A 26,941-nucleotide genomic window follows, 5' to 3' on the forward strand; every position below is an offset into this window, starting at 1 on the left:
CAGCCGCTGGTGTTAGCTGTATGTTACAGCTGACACCGTGCTGTACTGACAGGGTACGGAGCTAGCTCCAATCCCTGCCATTAACCCCTTAGATGCCGCAATCAAAAGCGATCGCAACATTTTAGTGGTTTTTAGCCGATCGGCATCGCTGCGATTGTTATAGGAAAATAAACGAAAACGTTAAAAAAAAAAGTACACACATTTGGTATCACCGCGTCCGTAATGACCCAAACTGTAAAACTATAATGTTCCTTTTCCCGCAAGGTGAACACCGCAAAAAAATAAAAATAAAAACCAATGCCAGAATAGCTATTTTTTAGCAACCACCCCTCACAAAATATAGAATAAAAAGTGATCAAAAAGTTGCATTTACCCCAAAACAGTACCAATAAAAACTACAACCCATCCCGCAAAAACAAGCCCTTAGTTTTTTTTAATGAAAAATAAAAAAAGAAGTTATGCCTCTCAGAATATGGTGACAAAAAAATATTTAAAAAAAAAAAGTGATTTTATTGTGCAAACGCTGTAGAACATAACCTATATACATATGGTATCGCCGTAATCGTATCAACCCACAGAATAAAGTAAAGTCTTATTTATAGCCCACCGTGAACACTAGAAGAAAAAAAAATGCAAAATTGTCAGAATTGCTGGTTTTTGATCATCTTGCTTGCCAAAAAATGGAAAAAGTGATAAAACAAAAAAAGACGCATGTACCCCAAAATGGTACCAATGAAAACTACAGATTGTCCCGCAACAAATAAGCCCTCACACAGCTCCAGTGGAGAAAAAATAAAAAAGTTCTGGCTCTCAGAACATGGCGATGCAAAACGTGCAGAGTGTTCCAAAAGCGGATAAGATCGGGCACCACTTACCAGTGTGACACCGGCCACATATCTATGAAATATTATTTATTTACCCGATTACTATGCCATGATGTATTCCTCCCAGCTTACATATGCCCCCACATTATAAAACTGAAATACCAGCAATACCACAAAGAGAAAAACTACAAAGCAAAATCTTCTCTCCAAAAGCCAAATGGCGCTGCCTCTATTCTGAACCCTACAGTGTGCCCAAACAGCAGTTTACGTCCATATATATGGCATCGCCATTTGAGAGGTTTCCACTGATTTGGTCCAGCAGGGGCTTTGCAAATGTGACATTGCGCCGTGAACCATTCCAGCAAAATTCGAGCTCACATGGGGTATTGCCGTGCTCTGGAGAAATTGCTTTACAAATATTGGGGCGCTTTTTGTCCTTTAGCCCTTGTGAAAATTAAAAAAATCTAAGCTAAAACTACATTTTATGGGGAAAAAAAAAATCAATTTTAATTTTCACAGCCTATTTCCAATTAATTCTGGAAAAAAATCTGTGGGGTCAAAATGCTCACTGTACCCCTAGATAAATTCCTTGGGGTGTAGTTTCCAAAATGGTGTCTTTTTGAGGGTTTTTCCCTATGTTTTGGCACCACAAGACCTTTTCAAACCTGACAGATGCCAAAAATATTTTCTAATAGAAAGGGGGCCTGAAAATCCTCTAGGTGCTCCTTTGCTTCGGAGGCCAGTGTTTCACTCTATTAGCACGCTAGGGCCACATGTGGGATATTTCTAAAAACGGCAGAATCTGGGCAATAAATATGGAGTTGCCTTTCTCTGGTAAAGCCTTCTGTTACAGTAAAAAAAAATTTATTACAGATGAATTTCGGTCAACAAAAATTAAATTTGTAAATTTAACCCTTTAGGCGTTTCACAGGAATTAAAGGAAAGTGGAGGTGAAGACACTTTTTTTAATGCTGTTTTGAATACTTTGAGGGGTGCAGTTTTTAAAATCGGGTGATTTATGTGGACTTTCTAATATATAAGGCCCTCAAAGCCACTTCAGATCTAAACTGGTCCCTGAAAAATAGCCTTTTGAAATTTTCTGGCAGATGTGAGACGTTCTAAGCCTTGTAACATCCTAGAAAAATAAAAGAACGTTCGAAAAATGATGCAAACATAAAGTAGACATATGAGAAGTGTAAACTAGTAACTATTTGTGTGGTATTACTATCTGTCTTACAAGCAGATACATTTAAAATTTAGAAAAATGCAAATTTTCACTCAATTTTGGTGTTTTTCATAAATATTGAATTTATCACATTTTTTCGCTGGCATAAAGTACACATAATGTGTCACGAGAAAACAATCTCAGAACAGCTTCGATAGGTAAAAGCATTCCTAAGTTATTACCACATAAAGTGACACATCAGATTTGAGAAAATAGGCTGTGTCCACAAGGCCAAAACTGGCTGTCTCCAAGAGGTTAAGGGAGGGGGACGGGACAAAACTAAAATGATTAGTTCAAATATTGAATATTGTTAAAATCAATGGTTATCTATATAACAAAAACAAAATTATAAAAGCCTAAAATACCACATATATAAAAAGACCCTATTCAATGCAAGGTTAGGCTGAGGTTAAATGCATAGCAAATTAATTTAAAACACTTAAAATATTAAAACAGCAGACTGAAATGAGGATTCGGTTTCACTATGATTTGCTGCATGCCATTTCAAATGTGTTTCTTGGCTCCAAACTAAAAACTATTCTACTAGCCCCAACTTGTTTAAATGTAATCTCCCACTTTACTAAGTCTCACAGAATTTTAAAATTCTGAAAGATGTTCCTCGCCATTACTATGGCAATAGACTACAAACTGTCAGTTTGTAGTCTGTTGTCATGGAGACAAAGAGCATCTGCCAACTTTAAATGGTGAGCAGCAATCTCAATGAGATTAAAACTACAATTTTAAAAGTAATATTTACTAGCACACCAGAGTCTGTTGAGCAGGTGTTCAGGATTTATTGAGGAAATCAAATTCTAGTAGTGTATTAAAAAATGGCTTTGGTTATGAAAGGGATATTCTTTTCCCACAAAAAGTAGACTATAAGAAAACACGAAACCAGTAACATTAGTTAAGGGAATATTAAATTCTACAATATAATACGTAGTTTTAGCAATTCATAGGCTGTAGATTAGCACATCTAAATTACTTCTACATCAGACTGAATGCTAAAACCTAGGGTAACTTTCTCTCACAATGCTTTAGCCTCTGACAGGAATAACAATCCTTTAGTATTTGAAGAAGGATGTATCTTACCAGTAAAGTTTCCTCCAATAACATATGGAATAACTCCCCCAGGCCATATTCTTTCTGTACGAGATGTAGCAGCTCTGGGAATTCTCTTCTTCTCACTTTTCCTTGAGGGTTTCAGATCTGATTTTTCACCAGTTGCATTTGTGCGCTCATAACCTACAGTGAATTGAAACGTCCATTATATCCATAGTCCTGTCTCAATTGCTTAGAACAATGAGTGTGTAGGACACTATTAATGTGGCTTTAAAATACTATCATGCTGCTTTAAAAGGCTTATATAAATAGTTAGAATACCAAAGCCAAATCTTCTTATCCGGTCTATAAGCTGATAGAGTACTCCACTTTTTTTTGACAGATCATGCTCTTCAAGGCCACCTTGAAAACAAAAAGAAAACAAAAAAAATTTTGTTAGTATAGTTTCTATGAGGTCACTTACCGAACATCAGTATTGCCAAACTACGAATGCTATACACTAGACTTATAAGGAAAGCTCGCTTAGCTAAACTCATTTTTAATCTGATTTCCAGAGGCTAAGCCAAGAACTCTTGCTCTTTTTTTTCCCCCCTAAACAAGTCACGACAATGACATCATCAAATTATCTGAAGAGTGTCTGCTCCTTGTGACCTTCACATCTTTCGTGCCATATTGATTGGCAGCCAGACGCTTTGCTTTCATCTAGATTGCATACCGCTGACTCTTATCTTCTGGTAATGAATTTTTCCCAACAAGAAGCTATTATGCCATCTAAAAAAAGAAGGACACCCAAAATGCAGTGTAAAATATTTCTTTAAACCTTCAATGGGTTTGAAATGGATCTGCAAAACCACATCCTTTAAATCACACTAGAACAGCACAGCTATGAGGCACTGGTGGCTTGTAATAGGATCTCAGAGGTTCTCCTACGTCGCATTATAATCAATAGCTCTAAGCTTCTCCGATACAACTGAAAACGCTAATGAAGGAAAAACACATATTACTCTACAAGCCTAATAAAAAATGGGTCATGCTAAAGCTGTATTCTGGCCAATTAGTTATTAAAAATTAATGGGTTGAAACTCAGAAAATAAGATTTATAGGTCTGCAAAGACAATGCGAAAACTATAATAGGAAATACCAAGAAGCAAGACAAGTAACCGGACCCCTTAAAAGGAGATTACCAGCCCCTTCTAAAATCAACTGGGTTTTTTAATTGCTTATTTGCTTTAAGGCTGGGTCCACACTGTCTTTTTGTTGCGTTTTTTGTTTTGGTTAATGAACTCCCATTGGGAGACAGGATTAACTACCAGCACACAAAAAAACAAAAAAAAAAACCTGCATGTTAAAAAATGCAACAAACACGCCTAGTGTTAACACATCGCTAATAGATAGATATACCTACTCTAACCACTGAAATGGACCCAAAAACAAGATCAGAATTATGTAGATTAGACTTTGCTTCCATAAACCATGTGATTTTGCCATTATGTAGAGACTATGGTCAAAAGCCACTTTATTTCAACATGAGTTCTGCGAATATTATTTTGAATTGGGTTTATGTATTTTGCCCCTCCCCTTCGCCGATGACATAGCGGTCATGTGACCGCTATGTGTCTTGGACTAATACAGAAGTAAACACCTGGTACGCTGTGGTGAGTGGCAGATGTACACTTGCGCATGCACACTTGAGGTAATACAGCCATTGATTCAATGCATCACTATGGTGCTATTCACAGCCGTTTTTGTTTTTTTTACAGACCGCGTGAACAGCCCGGAAAAAAAATAGGACATGTCCTATTTTTGCCCAGTTTCCCGGATCCCTTAGTAGACTCAAGTCTTTGAGGGATCCGTGAAAACAGGTCCCGCACGGGTGCGAGCCTTCCGTGAAAAACAGCAATTTTACACGACCGATTTGAAACCCAGTCGTGTGAGTAAGGCCATAAAACACCATGCAATACTACACACAATGCAATGAAAATCCATACATCTAAATAAATAACCCTTTCCACAAAGTGCTATCGCAGTTGGCATAAAAGAACGTTTAAACTTTTCCTTAGTGCACCAAAACTGTAAGAAACATTGACTAAAGGAGCTTTGCCTTGCCTTCACAAAACCATGTAACGAATGGAATTAGTCTAACAAAACATGTAACATGAAATTTTCTTTAACGTTCTATTCCCTAATACCTCCTCAAATATTGGCACGCCCCCACCCCTCCATTATTGAACTGGCCCTACCGATTACCTTATTAAGCCTTTACAGCTCTACTTTCCTGATGTTGCCATCCCAGCATGCCACAGCAAAAAGACGATGCTTGAGACCACTGAATCATACAACATTTTGTTTGCACACATTAAAAGATCCTTATTTCCGCAAGAAATACAGCCGGCTTACAGCCTTCCTATACACCTTATCTGTGTGCTCAATCCAATTCAGCTTGAGGTCCAGATATACACCTAAATATTTACAAGATGCTACCCGATCTAGCTCTTGATCTAAAATACTCACCGGCACCACATCCTCCGGTTACCTACGTAAGTCAACAATCTCTTTTGTCTTTCCAATATTTAGTTTTAATCCATTCATATTACTCCAATCCACCAAATTCCTTACCAAATCTCTATTCACGGTCACAACCACCTCGAACAGCTCCCATCACCACTGTGTCATCTGAGGACTTCTGTAGTTAGCAATACTCCGACTGGTTCCTAAAATCTGCAGTGTATCTGCAGGCACCCCTGCATCACTTATCACAGCCTTCAACACAATACGAATGTCTGCTTTAGTCTTCCAAAATCTTTATTCAATGATCACCTTTTTAGATAGATTTAAAGGGTACCCGTCGTTTCATTTGACTTTTCAGGATAAGCTACCGTGTGTGTGTACATGAGGAGCAGTACCATTTCTGGCCATTCTAGGACTTTGATTTTGCAATTTTTAGCAGTTTTCCCCTTGGCATGCTATATCTGTAGTTTGTATTTTTCTCTGAGCTGGGGGGTGGGGACTAGTAGCCTTAGGCCTCATACACACAACTGTAGCTGTGTGCGCGGTCTGTGATTACGGCACGGACATGCAGCAGACGGTCACCCGCAATAACGGACCATGCGCACACAAGATTTGCATTGACTTCAAGGAGCCTTGACCGCAATTACGGTCCGTAAAATAACATGTCCTTTTGTTTTCCGCTCCGGGCAATGAACGGATTATGGAAACCACGGTTGTGTGCATTGGCCCATAGGATATAATTCGCCCTATACTATCCGCAATCGCGGATATTATGCGTACGCAAATGCACGGTCATGTGCATGAAGCCATACACTCCACACAGTAAGAAGAGGAGAATCTGCTCCATAACTTTCTCACTCAGAAACCGCCAACACGGTCATGCAGGACATATATAGAGAAGTACTGACCTATGCGGATGTGAATAAATTGCTTTGGTTGTGATAGAAAGTTTCTATACCGGTCATTCTACTCTTATCTCCTGCACTTCCTGCTCACTCTTCCCCCTCCCCTCTCCATAGGCTTCCATAGACATGTGTAATTTGATACATTGTGAGCTGCAGTCAAACTCCAGACAGATAGAGCTGAATTTTCAGAGTGAAAGTCAATTTAACAAGGGGAGCAGGAAAACAGCCAGTTAAGAGCAGAAAGAGGCTTGTTACTCTGATAAGATATGTTACAAATTTTCTTATAATCATCTGTACCATTCATTTATGCAAAGTTTGTTGAAATGACAGAGGCTGAATCTTGTATTCTCCATGGGCTTAAATGGGCACTATCAGTTATCATTGGTTATTTCCACTCACCATCCACCTCTGACCTTTTGAAATTCCAAATTATCGGACATATCTGAGAATATAACCTAACTGTCCGATCAAAAGAAATAGTAGAGGTAGTATCATTGCCAGTTAAGAACTTTTTGATTATTCCCTCAAACTACATATATGCAAGCCAGATCAGTAATTATGGAAACAGGAGAAAAAATATAAATGCAAAGGGGTACAACATTTACCAAAAGATCCATATTTATTTGTACCCAGATGATCTCTCATACCAAACAATCATTGTTCCGCCAAGTTGTTGACGATAGGGATATCAAAAACTAATATAACAATTATATTGTACAAAAGACAAAACAAGGACAGTAGTGCGACATTTCCATGTTTAAGAATTGTGGTAGTGAAATGCGAAGTTAGAGGTTTTTTTTTTTAAATATTTTATGGACGTTCTCTACACTACAACAGTTTACGCAAAGGGAATAAGGACACGAATAGACGTTATCCATTGTTATATCTACAGATGTCAGAGAATAATACAATAACGGGCAACACAAGAAGGGAAAATAAGGCTGGGTTCACACAGAGTTTTTTGCAGGAGGAAAATCTGGCCCAAAATGGAGTTTGGAATATTGAGGCAGATTTTCCTCTGCCTGCACGCCGATTTTCGCCCGCGGCTATCGAGTGCCGCGGGCATAAAACGACGTGAAATACGCTTTCTCTACCACCCATTGATGTCAATCCGAGGTCAGAGGCGTAAGCGGGAAAAAACGCCTCCACCTCCCATTGAAATCAATGGGAGGCATTTTTGGCGTGTTTTCCGTGTCAAAAAACGCAGTGTGAACTGGCCCTTAAAAGCTCTGACAAATGTATCTACTTATGAACCTATTTAGATGCATATATCGATCAGGGATGTAAAAATGATTGTAGTTTTGAAGAATTTCTTGGAGATAAAATAGGGGATAGCCTTGCTATCTATGGAACATTTCTGTCCCTAACATTGACAATTATGAAAAACAGAGTTGGGGTTAGATTATAAATGAAGTCGCATTTTTTTTTGTCCTCACAAATATGATTTCTTAAAATATATTTATACCTTTTATGGGTGCAGTTTTCTCTGCAAATATTTAAGGCCAATGACGGCACTGTTTCAGCACTGAAATGTGAGACCTGTGAACTAACATCTCGCCTGTCAATCAATCTAATAGGGATAATTCAATGGAATAACAGCACGCAACCCTGTTAATTTAGGGAAAATATGTGAGCAGTCTCGGGAATTTTCTAATGACTACAAAATATTAGTGTTCACAGACGTGTTTCTTGTCTAAAGAAAAAACCTACTGCATTCTTGGTAGTAAGAGTATGAAGTCAGGCAAGGTTACATTCGTTTTACAGAAAATTCAAGGCTTTATCATTGTACATATTTCTCCCATGTATGTTATTCTTAATAATTTTTTGCATAATTATGCAAGAATTGCTCTTATCAGTCCGTTGAATCCTGAAACGCATGTTCCACATATGAAAACAAAGTTGGCCATCTACATTACATAAATCTCAGCCGAACAATATAACTCCTGAGGCGGTCAGTCACTACTGCTGATCTCAAAGGGAATAAAAGGATCATACAAGAAAAATCCAACCTCTCAGCTGTTTGTTACCCTCCAATGGTAGACCCTCTGATAGTCTTAAGGTTACATAATATTGTTAGTAGATATGGTCAATCATCTGTTTTTTTATGTACCGATCAAAAATAAATAAATATGGTCTATAGTCCGTTTATGAGTGCTGTGAAACTTTGATAATAGAGCACAACAGGAGTGGGGAAATCAAGTTTTCCACATTGTACTGAACACTGGCTTATTGATGGTAGTCTGCATTCTGTTGTGAGCAGGATTCGAACAACAATTCTTGGATCATGGCAGCAGCACAGAACTCCTTACCGTCTCCCTGTCAGCAGACATCAGCTAATGTATATGGGAATTGCGGTAATGAAGCCCCTAATAAACATTAATTCTGTATAGGCGGCACAGCTGTCTGTTTTAACATACGTGCATATTTTTATACCTTATAAAAAGCCTATATATGATCGACCTTCATAAAAAAAATTCTACCTGGAGATCAGCGAGGAGTCTACATGTTTTCCTCCTTACTATTAAAAGATATAATTATCTCTGGCAGGAAAAATGACGTAGTTGTAAACGTTACATAAGTGTATGTTACCATGCATGAAGGTGGTGTCATTATACACTTAATAATGGGTTAGTCTACAGGGATAATCACAGATCATCAAAAGTGTTGGGTCATTGAAGCAGAATTCATGCAGGTGCAAGCGTTCGTGTAGCCAAAAAACGAAGGATCCTACAACTACTGACTGCATAGATTTTCATTCTCTCTCATGTTGCCTATAGAGCTATGAATAGCTCCATAGTTGTGCCTTACAACAGGCAGGAAACACAAGATAATCTAGATGGAAAGTGTCCCAATTCCTTTACATTGTACCATGTACTGGACGTATAGATTTATGTGTAATAAAGGTTTTATTTTGGTTTTAAAGGTCAGCTAATCAACCCTAACACCCCTCCTGGCAATGACACCCAAGTCCACCGCTCTACAGCAGGGAACAGTCCCACCTGCATGACATTGTTGAACATTGCTGCTGCCCTGGCTATAAAGGTCATGTTCACATTGCAGATTATTCAAGTGGAAAAATCAAACATAGAATTGGTTAAGAATCTGCGGCAGATTTCATCGGGGTTAATTTTTTCGCAAGAGGTGACTTGTTTTTCTGTGATGCTGTTGGGATGCGGTTTCTACACATATTTCAGTGGCGAAATATGCATAAAAATCAGAAATGTGAACAGGGGATATGTAACAGGTTACCTACTATCAGAGCTTAGAGCAAAGAGGCAGATATGTATTTGTTATGTAGGCAAGACTTGTGTTGTAGAAACAGATCTATGTAGCATTGAGGGCCTGGGTGTTTTACGAGGAACTTGTAATACCCAGATGTTACGAGCAATACGGACGCTTTTTTCAATGCATGGGGCTCATTAGGTTTTTTTTATTTTCTGCTTTGAAATTCCACTGAAACTTTTTTTTTTTTAAACAGCTAAGTCTTTGTTATTGAAAAAAAAAAGCCACTAAAACACCATACTTTAGGGTGCATCACAAAACTGCAATTGGTTTGTTGAGTCAGTAAAAATACATACGGTTTATGAGGCTTCGTTCACATCCACGTCGGCCTTCCGTTCATAGGTTCCATTAGACCTTTTCGTCTGAGGAACCCACGAACGGAAAGGCAAAAAACAGAAAACAGATTCCGTTCGAATTACCATTGATTTCAATGGTAATGCTTCCGTTGCAAATGGTTTGTTTGTCTCCATTCTGTAAAGGTCTGCGTTTTTTTGGCAGAATCAATAGCGGAGTCAACTGCACTATTGTTCCCTCCAAAAAAAATAAATGGAAACCTTACAGAATGGAGACAAACACAAACCATTTGCAACGGAAGCATTACCATTGAAATGAATGGAATAGCAAACGGAAAGCTATGGCTTCTGTTCATGGGTTCCCCTGACAGAAAGGTCTAACAGAACCCATGAACGGAAGCCTGATGCAGATGTGAAAGAAGCCTAAAAATCAATGGTGACGCAGACGGAAGCTACGGTTTCAGTTTGCCTTTCCGTTCATGGATTCTTTTGACGGAAAGGTCTGACGGAAACCATGAACAGAAGCCCGACGTGGATGTGAACGAAGCCTCAAACCGTATGTGGAGAACGCGGCTCTGATGACAGTGTCAGTGGATTTATCCAAACTACATATGTATCTTAAGGCTGAGTTCACATCAGCATATACTGCCCAATAGCAGCCTATTAATAAAGCCCATGCTATCAGAGCGGGCTGCCCTGCATGCAATGCCAAACACCATGCCCTCCCAGCATCCTAAGACCTGGCTGCGTCCTGAAAAAAAGTATATAATGTAAATAAACATGAAAAATCATGGGGTATTGTTTGTGATTTTGGCCAAAAAAAACACTAAGCTTGAAACCCACGTCACGGGTCCCTAGTCTTGCAAGTCCCTAACTGGAACTTTTCGTTCTAAAATTGAAGCTACACCACAGAAAAAAATGAGACATAGAATAAGATTAAAAACACAAAAAAAGGAATACTCACAAATTGGGCAAGTATAAGCCCAGCAGTACGCAGACAGGACAAAAATGGCGCTCTGATAGCATGGGCGTTATTAATAGGCTGCTATTCGGCAGTATATGCTGTGTCGTCACTACCCCTCCATGTCTTACACACTGCACTCACCCCCTATGTATCACTCATAGTTCTGACCCCTATGCACTACTGCCCCCTATATTCCGGATACATCATCATCACTTGTGTATTACACACCGTATTTATTTTCTGCATTACACATTTATATTCATGCCCCACAAACCACTCCCCTCAAGCAGCATTTTTGACCTGTCTGCGTCCTGCTGGGCTTATACCTGCCCAATTTGTGAGTATGGTCTTTTTTTGTGTTCGCATACTGATGAAATTAGGTTTAATCTCAATGAATGTTTTCCAAAATAAAGATTTGATTAGAAAATGTTAAAATTGTTGTGAAGTTGCTCATGAGGATACAATGTTTTTCTGTAACTTGTGATAGTTCTGTTATGTCACTTTAGAAAAATGTAAGTAATGCACAAGTCTAATAATTATGATCAGTATGCTGGGAATGAGAACAGAATTGTTTTAAAAACAAAAATGAGGAAAAATGAAGCATAACATCCATGTATCAAGATCCAGATTTTTTTTTTTCGTTCCTACTTGTAATTACTATACTCCCCAGCCAGGGCACAGAAGAAGAAAAATGTGGGATGGCGAACATAATTCACATTACTCAGTTTGTTAGCAGTACAAAATATCTGGCATATTTGAGAATGTGTAGTATGCCTGGCAGGTGTTTACTTTACATACATGCTAAAATAATATTTCAGATGTGTTATTTTTGTTAAATTACAAACTCATCATAAATCTTAAAATATTCTGCTAGTTTTAAGCCAATTCTCGCAAGGCAATCATTTTGATATTTTATAAGAATTATTATATTAAAAACTAAAAAAATAAAAAAAATAGAATAGGAAAAGAAATATTCATACGTTTAAGTGCTATTGGAGCTTAACCTTTTAAACAGGACCCGTCAGCTCCTCAAAAATGCATGTTTTAGAAAATACAGGTATTCTAAAAAAAAGGTATTGTAAAAAACAAAAACAAAAAAACACAATTCTGGAGCATCTATTCTTAGAACTATGCGTTGTGCCAATCCTCTTTTATTCCTCCTAGGTATTAATGAATAAATTGACAACTGGGTGCCATCATTCCCCTGGTCTTAGAGAGGCGTCTCCACAAAGTATGAGACTGAGCACTGATTGGATAGTGTCAAACTTTAGGATAACCCACCCCCAACTGGGAACACCCAGTTGTCAATAAATTCATAAATTTGTACAAGGAATAACAGAGGAACTGTACAACACAGTACTAAAAAAAACATTAGCGCCAGGTTTTTTTTTCTGGGGAATACAAGTGTTTACTAAAACAGACATGTCCGTAGGTCTGACAGCTTTTTTTTTAAAGTTGTTTTGTATTAAGTTTGAATGGCAGGCTGTCAATTTATATTCAAAACCTTACATGGCATTCACCTACTTATGCAATTATGCGTTTTGGTGGAATTTGGCTGTCAATCTTCAGCCACCCCCTTTGGCATTGTTCACACAGTGCAGATTTGCTGCAGCTTCTTAAGCCAAACCAAAACTGGATCCAGGAGAGCAGACCTATAAAGGAGACACACACACACACACACACACACACACACACACTTTGCTGTGGATTTCACCCATTATACAGCGATCATAAAGAACAGAGCATGCTCACTGATTTATGTTCGGAACATGTTCAGTAGCATGTAGATGAGATTTGTTCAAATGACAGAACTTATAAAAGATGACATAACAACTGACATTAGCTTATGAGGTGGTGGGCGGTGTGCAAACTGCCCAAGGGCAAAAATCCTAAAGGGCTTTATAATACAGCTTTAGGACAGGACAACACACGACATTAAAATCTGCCGCAAATTGGTGGCAATTTCGCAACAAAACATGTAGAGTCTGTGTAAGGCTGTGTTCACATCAGCCATGGGGTCTCCTTTCAGAGCCTCCGTCGCAAATGCCGCAAGAAATGGCAGAAACAATATGAAGCCCGCAGCTGGAAACTTTGTGCAAACTTTTTCAACTCAAGGTAACGTGAGGTCATTTTTTCCATGTCTAAGTTGTCCATAGCCATATGGCCTATTTGCATATAACATTATGGGTATGATTTCTACATTTCAGAGCGATCTGGATTACAGTATATTTGCCATCTAAATTTATGTTTACCATTGATTACAAATTTTTCGTCCATACGTAAATAACAATGCAGATTAGAAATGGTCCAACAGTAAGGCCGAATTCAGGAGACCGTAGTATACGTCCGTAAAACGGCCATTAAGACAACGGCCGTCTCACCACGGACGCATGTATTTCAATGGAGCCGTTCACACGAATGTTTCATCAGACCGTGTCAATGGTCCGTCTAAAAATAGAACATGTCCTATTTTGTTCCGTTTTCACTGATCCCTTGATAGACAAGTCTCTGAGGAACTGTGAAAGCGGGAACGGCACGGGGGCAACTCGGATGTGAAAAGTGGCAGTTTTCACGTCACGGTTTCTCCACGTTGGTCTGAATTTGGCCTTGTTAAAGAGGCTCTGTCACCAGATTTTGCAGCCCCTATCTGCTATTGCAGCAGATAGGCGCTGCAATGTAGATTACAGGAAAGTTTTTATTTTTAAAAAACGAGCATTTTTGGCCAAGTTATGACCATTTTCGTATTTATGCAAATGAGGCTTGCAAAAGTACAACTGGGCGTGTTGAAAAGTAAAAGTACAACTGGGCGTGTATTATGTGCGTACATCGGGGCGTGTTTACTACTTTTACTAGCTGGGCGTTCTGATGACAAGTATCATCCACTTCTCTTCAGAACGCCCAGCTTCTGGCAGTGCAGATCTGTGACGTCACTCACAGGTCCTGCATCGTGTCGGCACCAGAGGCTACAGTTGATTCTGCAGCAGCATCAGCATTTGCAGGTAAGTAGCTACATCGACTTACCTGCAAACGCCGATGCTGCTGCAGAATCATCTGTAGCCTCTGGTGCCGATGTGTCCTCGCTCGTCTGACACGATGCAGGACCTGTGAGTGACGACACAGCGTGATCTCTGGAGAACACGGCTGTGTCTGCACTGCCAGAAGCTGGGCGTTATGAAGAGAAGTGGATGATACTTCTATACACAACGCCCAGCTAGTAAAAGTAGTAAACACGCCCCGATGTACGCACATAATACACGCCCAGTTGTACTTTTACTTTTCAACACGCCCAGTTGTACTTTTGCAAGCCTCATTTGCATAAATACGAAAATGGTCATAACTTGGCCAAAAATGCTCGTTTTTTAAAAATAAAAACGTTACTGTAATCTACATTGCAGCGCCTATCTGCTGCAATAGCAGATAGGGGTTGCAAAATCTGGTGACAGAGCCTCTTTAAGTCTAGTAAACAACTAGTAGTCTAGTGTAACAACTGTAGTGTTACGTTTCCCATAGCTGGTTGCTATGGGAAACATGTAATACTACAGTTGCCCGAGTGGCCACACGCAGCTTTTTCCGGAAATATCAGTTGATCGTCAGCGCTTCTTCATTCTGAGAAGGTGTCCGGTTGAGACAACCCATTTAGGATGGGTTCACATGATGTTGACTTTGTCCACATTAGAACACTTTGAAAATCCACTGTAAAATATTCATGTATGCGCACATAGCCAGTGGCCAGTGGCAGACTGGAGCCCAAACTTGCCATTGAAGTATCATTCTCTCTCTGCTTCACGGACCGCTTTCCACATGCAACCAACTGATTGTCGGAGCTACTTAAATTAAATGACATTCCTATAGGAATAATAGCGATGTCACTAATCCCTGCACAGTGGCCCAAAGCAGTATAAGCCTGCCCCGGAGAAATATTTTAATAGCTAAATTGGTAGTTTAGTTTGCAAGAAATCGAGAACAGACATGATCGATTAATAGGTATAATTGAACCCTTTTTACTGAAAATCTGTCCTTATGTTTTTCCTCGATCGCAGAATTGTGTGTGAAATATCCAGTAGTATCAAGCACATTCTACTGCAAGGAACACTTGATAAATATGCACAGACAAAAAAAATAAGCTCCAAAAGCTCAGAAAACATTTATAAACTATGCGAGTCATCATTTTGTAGCAATTAATTTAGCCGATGACTGCAGACAAAGCATATACTCCATATTAAACTGGTACTCCGCACTGAACCCAATCTTCTGACAGAAAAAATAAACTCTTGGGAACCCTCTAATTCATAATGATTAACCCATCATCTGTGCAAGTAACACAAAAGTGCCTCAACGTGTAAAAACCAGCAAATCACATTTCATCGACTTCAACAAAGAAACAGATCTGTTTTTATAACCCATACAACAGCCAAATACTTAGGTCTCTTACCTGTGGTGTGTCCCAAGTGTTCATTTAAATGCTGAGTGAGGTCAATTGTTCTGTCTATTTTGAACATTTTTAAATCTTCTTCATCTAAGGCAATGTCTCCCCAAAAGACTTCTAAAGAAAAGTAAAAAAATAATATAAAGTCAGTAATCAACATTCCAATGAGTTAAGAGGAGCTATTATTGAGTTTTGTACTTTAGAATGATCACCATAAACGACCATAATAGTATTGGATATACGGACGTACCCGTTCATAAATATGTGATACACATTCTTGGGATTCTTAGACAATGTTCCCATGGTTAAAAAACGAAGAAACGCATATTCTTTATGAACTTTTATTTAAAGACGAATGTATATAATGGCAATACACATGTGCGTACATGCACATATACATACACAGATACATACAAAGATTAAAATAAGGGAAAAAATATTTTTCTGAAAAATATGGGGTTTAATGTAGAAACAAAATGCCAACAAACAGGTAAAATTTGTTTTATGTGATCGCTTCCCTAACTGGACGATTAATGAGCATATTAATTATGATAACGCAAGCCGTCCTAACCAAATGAAAATCTAAATCTATATCTTGAGAAATATATAGTATCTGCTAAAGGCTGGAATCTCACATGCAATTTTGTGGAAGTTCTTGAGCCAAACACTGGAATGGATTTGAAAAAGGAGAAGTATCTTTCTTTCCTGTATACATTTCCTTCTTTTTGGATCCACTCCTGTATGATCGAGTGGTGAAATAGTTATATCTATGGTAATTTATACAAGAGGAAATGGGATGGATAGCATCTAAAATATGCTTAGGCCAAAATCACACACAGGTTTGATGCATTTTTTTTTATAGTGTTTTTGTTGTTTTTTTAAGCAAAAGTCAGAAATGGATTAAAAAAATAAATAATAAAAATAAAAAAAAGCAAGGGAAGATATAAATAAAAGACTGACATCTCCTTTTTTTTGTATCCATTCCTGTATTTCCCTTAAAAAATATATATATAATTAAGCAACAACTGCATAAAAGTGGTTTGTGTGATCCAGGCCTTAAAAATGGAACTGTCTGGGCCCCAAAAAAAAGCCAGTTCGCTGCCAAAACTTTATTTCCGCCTTCCCCCTGATTGACGAGCCTGTCTTATTGCACATTCCGCTGTACCCTCACAATTTGCCCTGCTAGCTTCGGCAACTAATATACCAATACATATATTAAATGACAATTGGGCAGACTACCACCCAGCCCTAAGCCGCAGAGCGGCATAGGTCCACTCCTCATTGATGCTAGGTGGCAGAGAATGCCCGGTTGTCAATTTGTTCATGTATAAGCATATATCAGTCGCTTAAATGAACGAGACCAATTGCCAATTTGTCTGCTGTCAGATAACCTTTGGGGACACCTTGAAGAGCTGTCCATGGTAGTAATATGTAGTGTTGGACAAATTGAGGAGACCAATTTGAGGCTGGGTTCACACGAGCGTGTGCTTTTTGCGCACGCAAAAAACGTGGCATTTTGCCTGCGCAAAAGGCACTTAACAGCTCCGTGTGGCCTCAGCATATGATGCGCAGCTGCGTGCTTTTCACGCGGCTGCGTGCTTTTTGCGCAGCCGCCATCATTATGACACTCCGTTTGGATGTTTGTAAACAGAAAAGCACGTGGTGCTTTTCTGTTTTCATTCATCCTTTTCACAGCTGTTGCGCGAATCACGCTGGTCGCACGGAAGTGCTTCCGTGTGATATGCGTGGTTTTCACGCACCCATTGACTGCAATGGGTGCATGATGCGCGAAAAACGCCCAAAGAGCGGACATGTCGTGACTTTTTTTCAGGGGACTCACGCTGAGTAAAAATCACGAACATGTCTGCACGGCCCCATAGACTAATATAGGTCTGTATTGACGTATATCCCGTTCGTCTGAATAAGCCCTTTTTTTTTTTTTTTTATTATTATTTAAAAAGCTTCAAAAAGATTTCTCACAAACTTCAAAGCAACCCAAAAAGTTCGGTGCCAGCAGCAGATTTCTAGGTGCTTCAGCTATCTGGGATTTGCTCAGCACGTTTATGGACAATATGTGCTAATTTTATCAGCATCACATAAAACAATCAGACATCTGCCTGATCACTACATTGCTAACCGCAACTTGATAGAAGATTTCCATGTAGTTACAATCAAAAAGTAAACAAACGCAACCAACTTTCATCTAACATTAATGTGATTTATTAATCTCGCCAATGAAATTGTAAACCATTACTCCAAGAATACTCTTAAAATGTTTTTTTTTTTTTTAATGAAAATAGGTCAAGAACTGAAAGTAGTGACAGTGCTAGCATAAAAATAGTAGATGTTCCCCACATCCCACATAACTAATAATTTCTTCACAATGAGTTTAAAAAAATGAGAGAAAGACTTGATGGGCTGAACGAAACAGAAATGTAGAAGGTGGGCTACGTTGCTAGTAATAACAATATTTGGAATGTACATTAGGGCCTGTTCACATCCACGTTCGGGTTTCTGTTATTCTGCTCCGTCAGAAGAAAAGGATGAAAAAACGGCCGAATTACATTTTTTCCCACTTCAACCCCCCCAAAAAATGGAATATAAAGTCATCAAAATGCCAGACATTCCCCCAAAATGGTATTAATAAAAACTACATCTTTCCATGTACAAAAAGGCGCCTTACACAGCATTGCACACAGAAATCTATAAAAAAAAAAATAAAAAAAATAAAGTTACGGGGGTCACAATATGGAGATGCAAAAAAGGTTTTGTTTTTTTCAGACGTTATACCTTTTAAAAAAAATGAAAATGTAAAACAGAACAAAACCACTATATAAAGTCTGTTATATAGAAATAAAGGCAGTGTGTTATTTTCACCGTACAGTGAACATCGTAAAAATGAAACCCATAAGAAAATGGCGAAACTGCTTTTTTCCAATTCCACCCCATTCTGAAATATTTTCCAGCTTCCCAGTACATCACACATATTAAATCGTACTAATCGGAAAGTAGAATTTGTCCCATAAAAATGAAGCCCTCCAAGGGGTCAACAAAAAAAAATAAAAACGTTCTGACTTTTTGAAGGCAGGGAGGAAAAAACAAAATCATTAAAACCAAAATTAGTCTGCTCACGTAATTGTCAATGGGCTATGTCGGGTCTTCGTGGTTTTACTGGAAACAAAAAAAGTGCAGCATGCTACGCTATGGTTTCCAGGAATCTCGGCTGGATCTGCGACGGAGGCTTCCAACGTAGATGTGAACAGGCCATAACTACAATTCTTTTTTAGAAACAATGCTGGTACAAATCCAGTTGTACAACTTTGCTACGGAATGCTTAATAACACAGTTGCTCGATGCACATTCAGACTCTATTCACATCGGCACTTTGAATTCCATTTTTCTATTCCGTCATTGGAGCTGAAAAACGGAATTCAATGCTGAGAGGGATCAGTCACATGACAGACGCCAACAGCATTCGACGGACCCCATTGAGTTTAGATTTATGGAATCAGTCGTTTTACCGGAAAAAAAAATTGTGGTTTTCTACAGAATCTGTGCCCGAGTTGCAGATGTGAACACAGCCTTATCTATTTAGTCCTCTATAATCTGCAGGTATTGTTAATACGGTTCATCTGAGGCAACATACAAGGCCAGGATTAAATAAAAAACAGATCTTTTGGAACAAAATGAACAAGGGGACTCCACCAGAATGAGAAGATGGCATGAAATCCTGATGGCTTCCTACAATATAGCTTTCTTTTTCCATCGTATGCGACTACCAAGCAATGGACTTCCTGACCTGATCAGTTGATTGACACAATTACTTAAGTTAACTTGTAACTGTATGGTGGTATTGTAGGAGTATCGTATGGCAGGGAGGTGAAGCACCACCACAACGGTGCCTCCACAGACCCTAATCCTGCCTGTTATGGTGCAATATATAGTAGTGATCCCCCAACCACCGGGCCGCAGACCAATACCAGGTATTGGATCATTTGGTACCAGGCTGTGGTATCTGCCCCGGTGGCCGCAGGTAATTCCGGGTGAAAACTGCACCAAATTGTGGTGCAGTTTTTCACCTGGAATGTCCACTACGTAAAACTGCTAAGCATTCCCGAGATTACGTTTTATTCCAGGAGACTGCGGCAGCCTGTGGTTGGCTGTACCGGTGATCACATGAAACAAAGTATCGTCCCAGGAGACTGGCCCTCTGTCGTCATTCAGGCCGGTCCTCCTGGGATGATGTTTCATCCCATGTGACCGCCGCTGGAACAATGGACATGCTGCGGAATAAAACTCTGCACCACATGTCAATTCGAGCGTTTTTTCTGCTCAGTATTTACGTAGTGTGTGGATGAGATTTGTTCTCTCCCATCCACTTTGGTGCTGCTGTATTATGCTGTGGATTGTCCGCAATGAATTCCCTGGCAGAATATCTGCAGTATTTAACCAATGTGTGAACTGATACTAAACCCCAAACCCCCCCCCCCCCCTCCCCCAGTCCGTGGAAAAATTGTATTGCATGAAGCTGGGCCTCTGTTAAAAAAAAAAAAAAAAAAAAAAAAAGGGTTGGGGACTGCAGGTAAATAGCAATTAAAGTAAAACATCTTGTGCATGTTCTATAATTTAGAAAAGCCTTTAATTAGGTAAACCATAGAAACATTTTGAGGGGAAAATCCCCATAGAAAGAGTGAAAACAAAGGTTAATCAATTCCTGTGGAAACCACTTGCACTAGTTTGTGTTTTGGAAGCTCGCATGGCTGCGCGCTCAATCATGTATTTACTGGGCAGTAATAAACACACCATGCATTTCCAGAGTACAATTGATTTTAAAGCCTTGCTACAACACTCAAATTAAAATCACGATAATGATTTATTGCACCACAGCGTTCAGAACGCACACCATAAGTCAGTCAAGAGTTCGGTCAATAACAGAGGCTTTAAAATGCTATAAGCTGCAGTTTCACATTGTGATCAGTCTGGTAATTACGGCTCAAAAACTTCTTGCGAAGTTGATTTTATCTACTTACTAACACCTACAACTGGCTGCATTTAAATCAAAGTGATATTTTTTTTTATTTAGGTTTTACCAAAGAAAAGATTTGCGATAAAGTACCATACCAAAAAGGTCAGCGTAAAATTCAAATAGAACAGACTATTTTCATAGTCGGTTCTAAAAACTCAATTTTTCTTTGATATATTTTTGTTGGAGACCCGTTATATCGGCAGCAACTGAAAATTTATTGTACGCTTTAATAGCCACTATAGGAGCCATTTTTGTTTAAGTAGTCTGAGAATAACTTCAATAAGACCTCAATAAAAGAAAAAACTCAAAAGTTAAATATCAGCAGCAAATTCATAGCCTACCTCAGATTTGTCCAGTCCTGAAAACTGTCCATTATATTTGTTGGAGAATTAGGACTATATAGACACTTATGGACCCCACTAAAAAGGACCACCAGATCATCAATCTTCATCTAACAAGTCGCCATCAGATATCAGTTACAATAAATAATTGCATTAGAGGAACCATCGTTACAGTTTTTAGAAATCCAACACCTTGCTTGTCTAGTCAAAGTTTAAAGTCTTTATTACACTATGAGGGGAAGGCTAAACAGACGACATAAATGATACTCATGTAAAAATATAATTAACCCCTTAACGACGTGCCACGTACACGGTGGCAGTTATGGGGGAAGCATGGAATATGCGCACGGGTTGAGCTTGCTCCATAATTAGCAGGTGACTGTTGTGTAATCGAGCCGACATAACTGCAACGGGCGGAATCAAAGATCACGGTTTCTAACAGTTTAACCCCTTAGATGCTGCGGTCAAATACGGCCGCAGAATCTAAAGTATTAGAATGAGTAGGGCGGCCCCCTCCTACGTACCATTGGCCCTGCCACAACGCGATCGCAGGGTGCCAAAAGTCGCTGTGGCCTAATGAAGGAAATCAGGTCTGTCATCTATGTACACCTATGAAGGGCTTCATAGGAGACTGTGAATCATGATATACTGCAATAAATTAGTACTGCAGTAGATCATGTAAACTATCCTACGATCGCTGCTTCAAGTCCCATGGGGGAGGGGGAAGAGACTAATAAAAAAATAAAAAAAACTTGAGCTTTTTTTTAATGTTACAGAAAAAACAACAACTTCCAAAAATCCCCCTTTTCCTATTTTTTTCCCTAAAATAATGTTAAAAATATATAAAACAAAGTTAACATAACTCTTATCGCCGCGTCCGTAAAAGTCTGACCTATTACAATATAAAACATTTAACCCACTCTGTGAACGCCGTAAAAATAAAAAAAAATAAAAAAATGTTTTCTTTGGCCACCTTAGCTCTTCAAAAAAAAAAAAAGTGATCAAAAGTCTCAAAATGGTACCAATAAAATCTACAGCTCGTCCTGCAAAAAACTAATCACTCACATCGCTCAAATGATGGAAAAAAAAATTCTTTTTTATAACAAATACTTGAAAATACAAAAAATTTGGTATCGCTGTAATCAACCCATAGAATAAAGTGGACATGTTTCTAACGCCTAACGGATGCCGTAAAAACGAAACCCCACAAAATATTTTGCAATCGCTGTTTTTTTCCCCATTTTATCCTACAAATATATTTCTTTTGTTCCCCAGTATATTATATGGCACATTAAAACGGTGCCATGAAAAACTACAACTTGTCCCGCTATAAGCCCTCAAAAGGCTAAGTCGCGAAAAATGAAAGAAGTTATGGCTTTTGGCAGGCGGGGAGAAAAAAACTAAAGTGAAAAAACGAAAATTGGCAGTGTTATTAAAGGGGTTTTCCAGCTTCTGACAACTGATGGCCTATCCACCGGATAGGTCGTCAGTACATCATCTGTGGGGGTCAGACACCCGGGCCCCGCACAGATCAGCTGGTCCGGTGCCTCCGTGCACCAGACGTCCAAGCCGGAAGCAGTTGGCTCCGACGACGGAATAGCAGCCGGGCAGCAGTACTGCAGCTCTGCTCCTATTCAAGTGAATAGGAGCAGGCCTGCAGCACGGCCGCTATGCTTCCAGGCTCTGTACATAGCATTATGTGCCACAACATCCGGTGCCCGCAGGCCACAGGAGCGGCTTATCGGTGTGGGGTCCGGGTGTCAGACCCGCACCGATGACATACTGATTACCTACCCGGTGGATAGGTCATGAGTTGTCAAAAGGTGGACAGCCCCTTTAAAAGGGGTTAAAGAGGCTCTGTCACCACATTATAAGTGCCCTATTAACTACATAAGGAGATGGGCGCCATAATGTAGATGACCGCAGTGCTTTTTATTTAGAAAAACTATCTATTTTCACCACATTAGGAGCGATTTTAGCTTTATGCTAATTAGTTTCTTAATGCCCAAGTCTTTGGTTTTACTTTAGACCAAGTGGGCGTTGTACAGAGGAGTGTATGACGCTGACCAATCAGCGTCATGCACTTCTCTCCATTCATTTAGACAGCGCATAGTGACACTGCGTTATTCACCATGTGATGTCTTATACTGACATATTAACGTTACTGAAGTGTTTAGACCGTGAATAGACATTCCTTCCAGACAGGATGGGATGTCTATTCACAATCCCTGCAGTTCGTTAATGTTTGTTTCTTACAGCAGAGCAAGCGTAATCTCGCAAGATCTCGCTGTAAATGACAGGTTACAGCGAGATTACGCTTGCTCTGCTGTAAGTACCAAACGTTAGCAAAGTGCCGGGATTGTGAATAGACATCCCGTCCTGTCTAGACAGTGACTAGACATTCCTTCCAAACACTTCAGTAACGTTAATATGTCAGTATAAGACAGCACATAGTGAACAACCCAGTGTCACTATGCGCTGTCTAAATGAATTGAGACAAGTGCATGACGCTGATTGGTCAGCGTCATACACTCCCCTGTACAATGCCCACTTGGTCTAAAGTAAAAACATGCCCACTTGGGTATTAAAGGGAATGTGTCGCTAGAAATTATTTTTTTTTTTAGTTAAACAATTATTATGTAAGTGATTAAACACTGTCTGCATTTTTTTTATTTTTTTTCACAAGTCAGGAAAGATTATAAATTAGATTCTAATTTATAAAATTTCCATGTGCTGGGCACTAGAGGGAGCAATTCCCAAAATTGCAGCATTGGCAATGTGGTAAAGCAACCTCATTGCTTTATGCTGCAAATGTGGGGTAGACACACTCGTCGTTCCCACACAGACGGCGTACGCTATAGTGAATGGAACGGCTCCCGTTCCCATTCTCTATGGGGATGCATGTGCCGTATTCCATCTCTGTATGTGTTGTTAATCGACACAGAGATGAAAAAAAAAAATGGCAGCCCCCATAGAGAAGTAAAAGAAGTAAAAAGTACAACACAAGAACACAAATAAAATGTATTTTAATATCAAGCTAAAAGCAATATTGTATATAAAAAAAAAATTTCGTGACACCTTCCCTTTAAGAAGCCAATTAGCATAAAGCTAAAATCGCTCCTAATGTGGTGAAAATAGATAGTTTTTCTAAATAAAAAGCACTGCTGTCACCTACATTATAGCGCCGATCTCCTTATGTAGGAGATAGGGCACTTATAATGTGGTGACAGAGCCTCTTTAAGTGATTTACAACAGTAATAACTGAATGATAAACAGACATATTTACTCAGCTTAATAAATAGTGCCCCTGTGCTGGTATGGTAACCACCATAAATATATATATAAATTGCCTATTAAATTCTACCACATCAAATAAAAAGTTATAAGTTAAAAAATGTATATCATTGTTTCTACAAATGGTCAAAGCCAATCTTTCTGATGCTTTGTACAATCATCTCGGTTTATCATGCGTCAGTATGAGCTTCCTAAGAGGATAAGATACTGAACGTGCCAAACTAGCAAGTGGTAATGCCTCCGATTGTGATTTATCGCCTTGTTTACACACATATATATCTATATACATATATATATATATATATATATATATATACACACACACACACACATATACAGAAGCACACACACACACACACACACACACACACACACCTGTTAAGAATCTCTTTTTTGGCAGTAATCGTTTTGGAGATATGACCACAGACAAGCGGGAGACTTGCATCTCACACCCTTTGCTCTTAAATCTGTGTCTTATTAGCTTCTCATACCGAAGTCTTCTTGGGGAAAGCATATAGTTCCTCTGACTGTACTTACTAGTAAGATTTCAAACATTTATCTTTGGAAAACACTTTGAACATCATCCTATTGCTGAGCTGACTCTTTATCAGCATCTGTTTGAGAATCAGACTTTTTGTCCAGATGGACTGGAGAACAAATGTAAACTTTTACTCTCATTTCTCCCCTTCCATTTTCTCTTTGCTTCTGTACTCTTCCCAGAAGTAACTGAAAAATGTGCAAGTAAAAAATGTACCACAAAAAAAAATAAAAAAAAATTATATATATATATATATATATATATCATAGAGAACCATAGTAAAGGTTAACAAATGATTATATAGAGATTCTATTTTTTTATACCTTCCTGCTGCAGCCTCATTTTTCAAATCTGACATGTCTCACTAGATGTGGTATTAACTTTGGTGGAATGCTTTTACATATCCAAGCAATTCTGAGACTGTTTTCTCATGACAAATGGTGCTTTATGTTAGTGGTAGAATTTGGTCGATACATTCAGTATTTAATTGTGAAAAACCCCAAAATGTAGCGCAAAATTTAAAGAATTTGTGTTTTTATAAATTTACATGTATCTGCTTGTAAGATAGATAGTTATACCACAACAAACACTTGCTAATTAACATTTCCCATATGTCTATTTTAAAGAGGCTCTGTCACCACATTATAAGTGCCCTATCTCCTACATAATGTGATCGGCGCTGTAATGTAGAGAAGTGTTTGTTTTTTTTGTTTTTGTTTTTTTTAAAACAATTTTTGAGCAAGTTGTGCAAAATGTTAGATTTATGTTAATTGCTTTCTTAATAGACAACTGGGTGTGTTTACTTTTTTACCAACTGGGCGTTGTAAAGAGAAAAGTGTATGACACTGACCAATCAGCGTCATACACTTCTCTCCATTAATTATTAGCAGTACTCGAAACACAGCGTGATCTCGTCATCATCTTAATCCATTATTTTCTGTAACACAGAAGGTTTTACCAGAGAAACACAACTCAATATCTCACAGATTCTGCAGTTTTTAGAAATATCCTACATGTGGCCCTAGTGTGTTAATGAACTGAAGCAAAGACCTCGGAAGCAAGGGAGCACCTAGTGGATTTTTGGGCCTTCTTTTTATTAGATTATATTTTAGGCACCATGTCAGGTTTGAAGAGGTCTTGTGGTACGAAATCAAAAGGAAACACCCAAAAAAAATAAAAAAAAATACCCCATTTTGGAAACTACACCGCATAAGGAATTTGTCTAGGTGTGTAGTGAGCATTTTGACCCCACAGGTGTTTCATAGATTTTATTAGAATTAAAGTGAAAATGAACATTTTCTTCCAATAAAACGTAGACTTTTTTCATTTCCACAAAGACTAAAAGGATAAAAAGCACCCCAACATTTGTAAAGCAATTTCGCCAGAGTACAGTAATACCCCATATATGGTCATAAACATCTGTTTGGACACAAAGCTGGGCTGAGAAGGAAAGGAGAGCAATTTGGAGCTCAAATTTAGCTGGAATGAGTTGCGGAAGCAATGTCGCATTTGCAAAGTCTCTGAGTGGCCAAAACCGTGGAAAACCCCCAAAAGTGACACCATTTGGGAAACTACACCTCTCAAGAAATGTATCTAGGGGTATAGTGAGCATTTTGACCCCACAGGTTTTTTGCAAGTAGGCCATGAAAACGAAGGTTTGGCTTTTGGAGTAAGTATTTTGCTGGGCGCCATGACGCTTTGAAATAATAATGGGTTAAATAAAAATGATACAATTAATAATCCATGGATGCGTGATATACTTTGAAGCACTCCTTTATGCACAGGCCAGGTTTCGCACTGATAAACAGTGTCTCTTCTCCCTGTTTTGGACCACACTTTGCATATTTTTTGGGTCCTTCCCTTCTTACCAGTGGAGGGGATTTCACTGGGAAAGTTGTGCCCTGGTACAATACGTGGACCATCACTTCTGGAAGGTCCTCCCCTTCCAGAATTCCCAAATACAAGGGCCTTGATAACCACCTCTTGAAACTGAAGGCATATCCATGTCAGGCCTGCACATTGGGATAGCCCGTAAGCATTATACAATGCCATTTATACCATGTGAACGGCCAGCTTTTGGTAACACAACTTTGTTTTCCACATGGCACTGTACGGCTTCAGTAGTTGATCAGAGGTCAACCCCTCCCATGTACTTATTATAGCCTAGGATTCAATCTGGCTTGGGGGTCTTTGTAGTGCTACCTCGGACAGGGATGCTGCAGTTACCGTGTATTGTGGCCAACATAAGGACAT

The 26,941-nt window shown here is 38.9% G+C and overlaps 1 protein-coding gene across 1 annotated transcript in view; it reads right to left on the reverse strand.

The window, feature by feature from the left end:
* The window catches only part of TLL1 (tolloid like 1), a 142,669-nt gene that overhangs the window by 51,840 nt on the left and 63,888 nt on the right, over window positions 1-26,941 (reverse strand). The window contains exons 3-5 of the mRNA XM_075860269.1: window positions 15,496-15,606; window positions 3,433-3,513; window positions 3,142-3,294 (exon numbers count right to left, since the gene is read on the reverse strand). Coding sequence (XP_075716384.1) covers window positions 3,142-3,294; window positions 3,433-3,513; window positions 15,496-15,606 — 345 coding nt within the window. The remainder of the gene's footprint in view (window positions 1-3,141; window positions 3,295-3,432; window positions 3,514-15,495; window positions 15,607-26,941) is intronic.

This window comes from Rhinoderma darwinii, chromosome 1 (genome assembly GCF_050947455.1).
Source record: "Rhinoderma darwinii isolate aRhiDar2 chromosome 1, aRhiDar2.hap1, whole genome shotgun sequence".
NCBI lineage: Eukaryota > Metazoa > Chordata > Amphibia > Anura > Rhinodermatidae > Rhinoderma > Rhinoderma darwinii.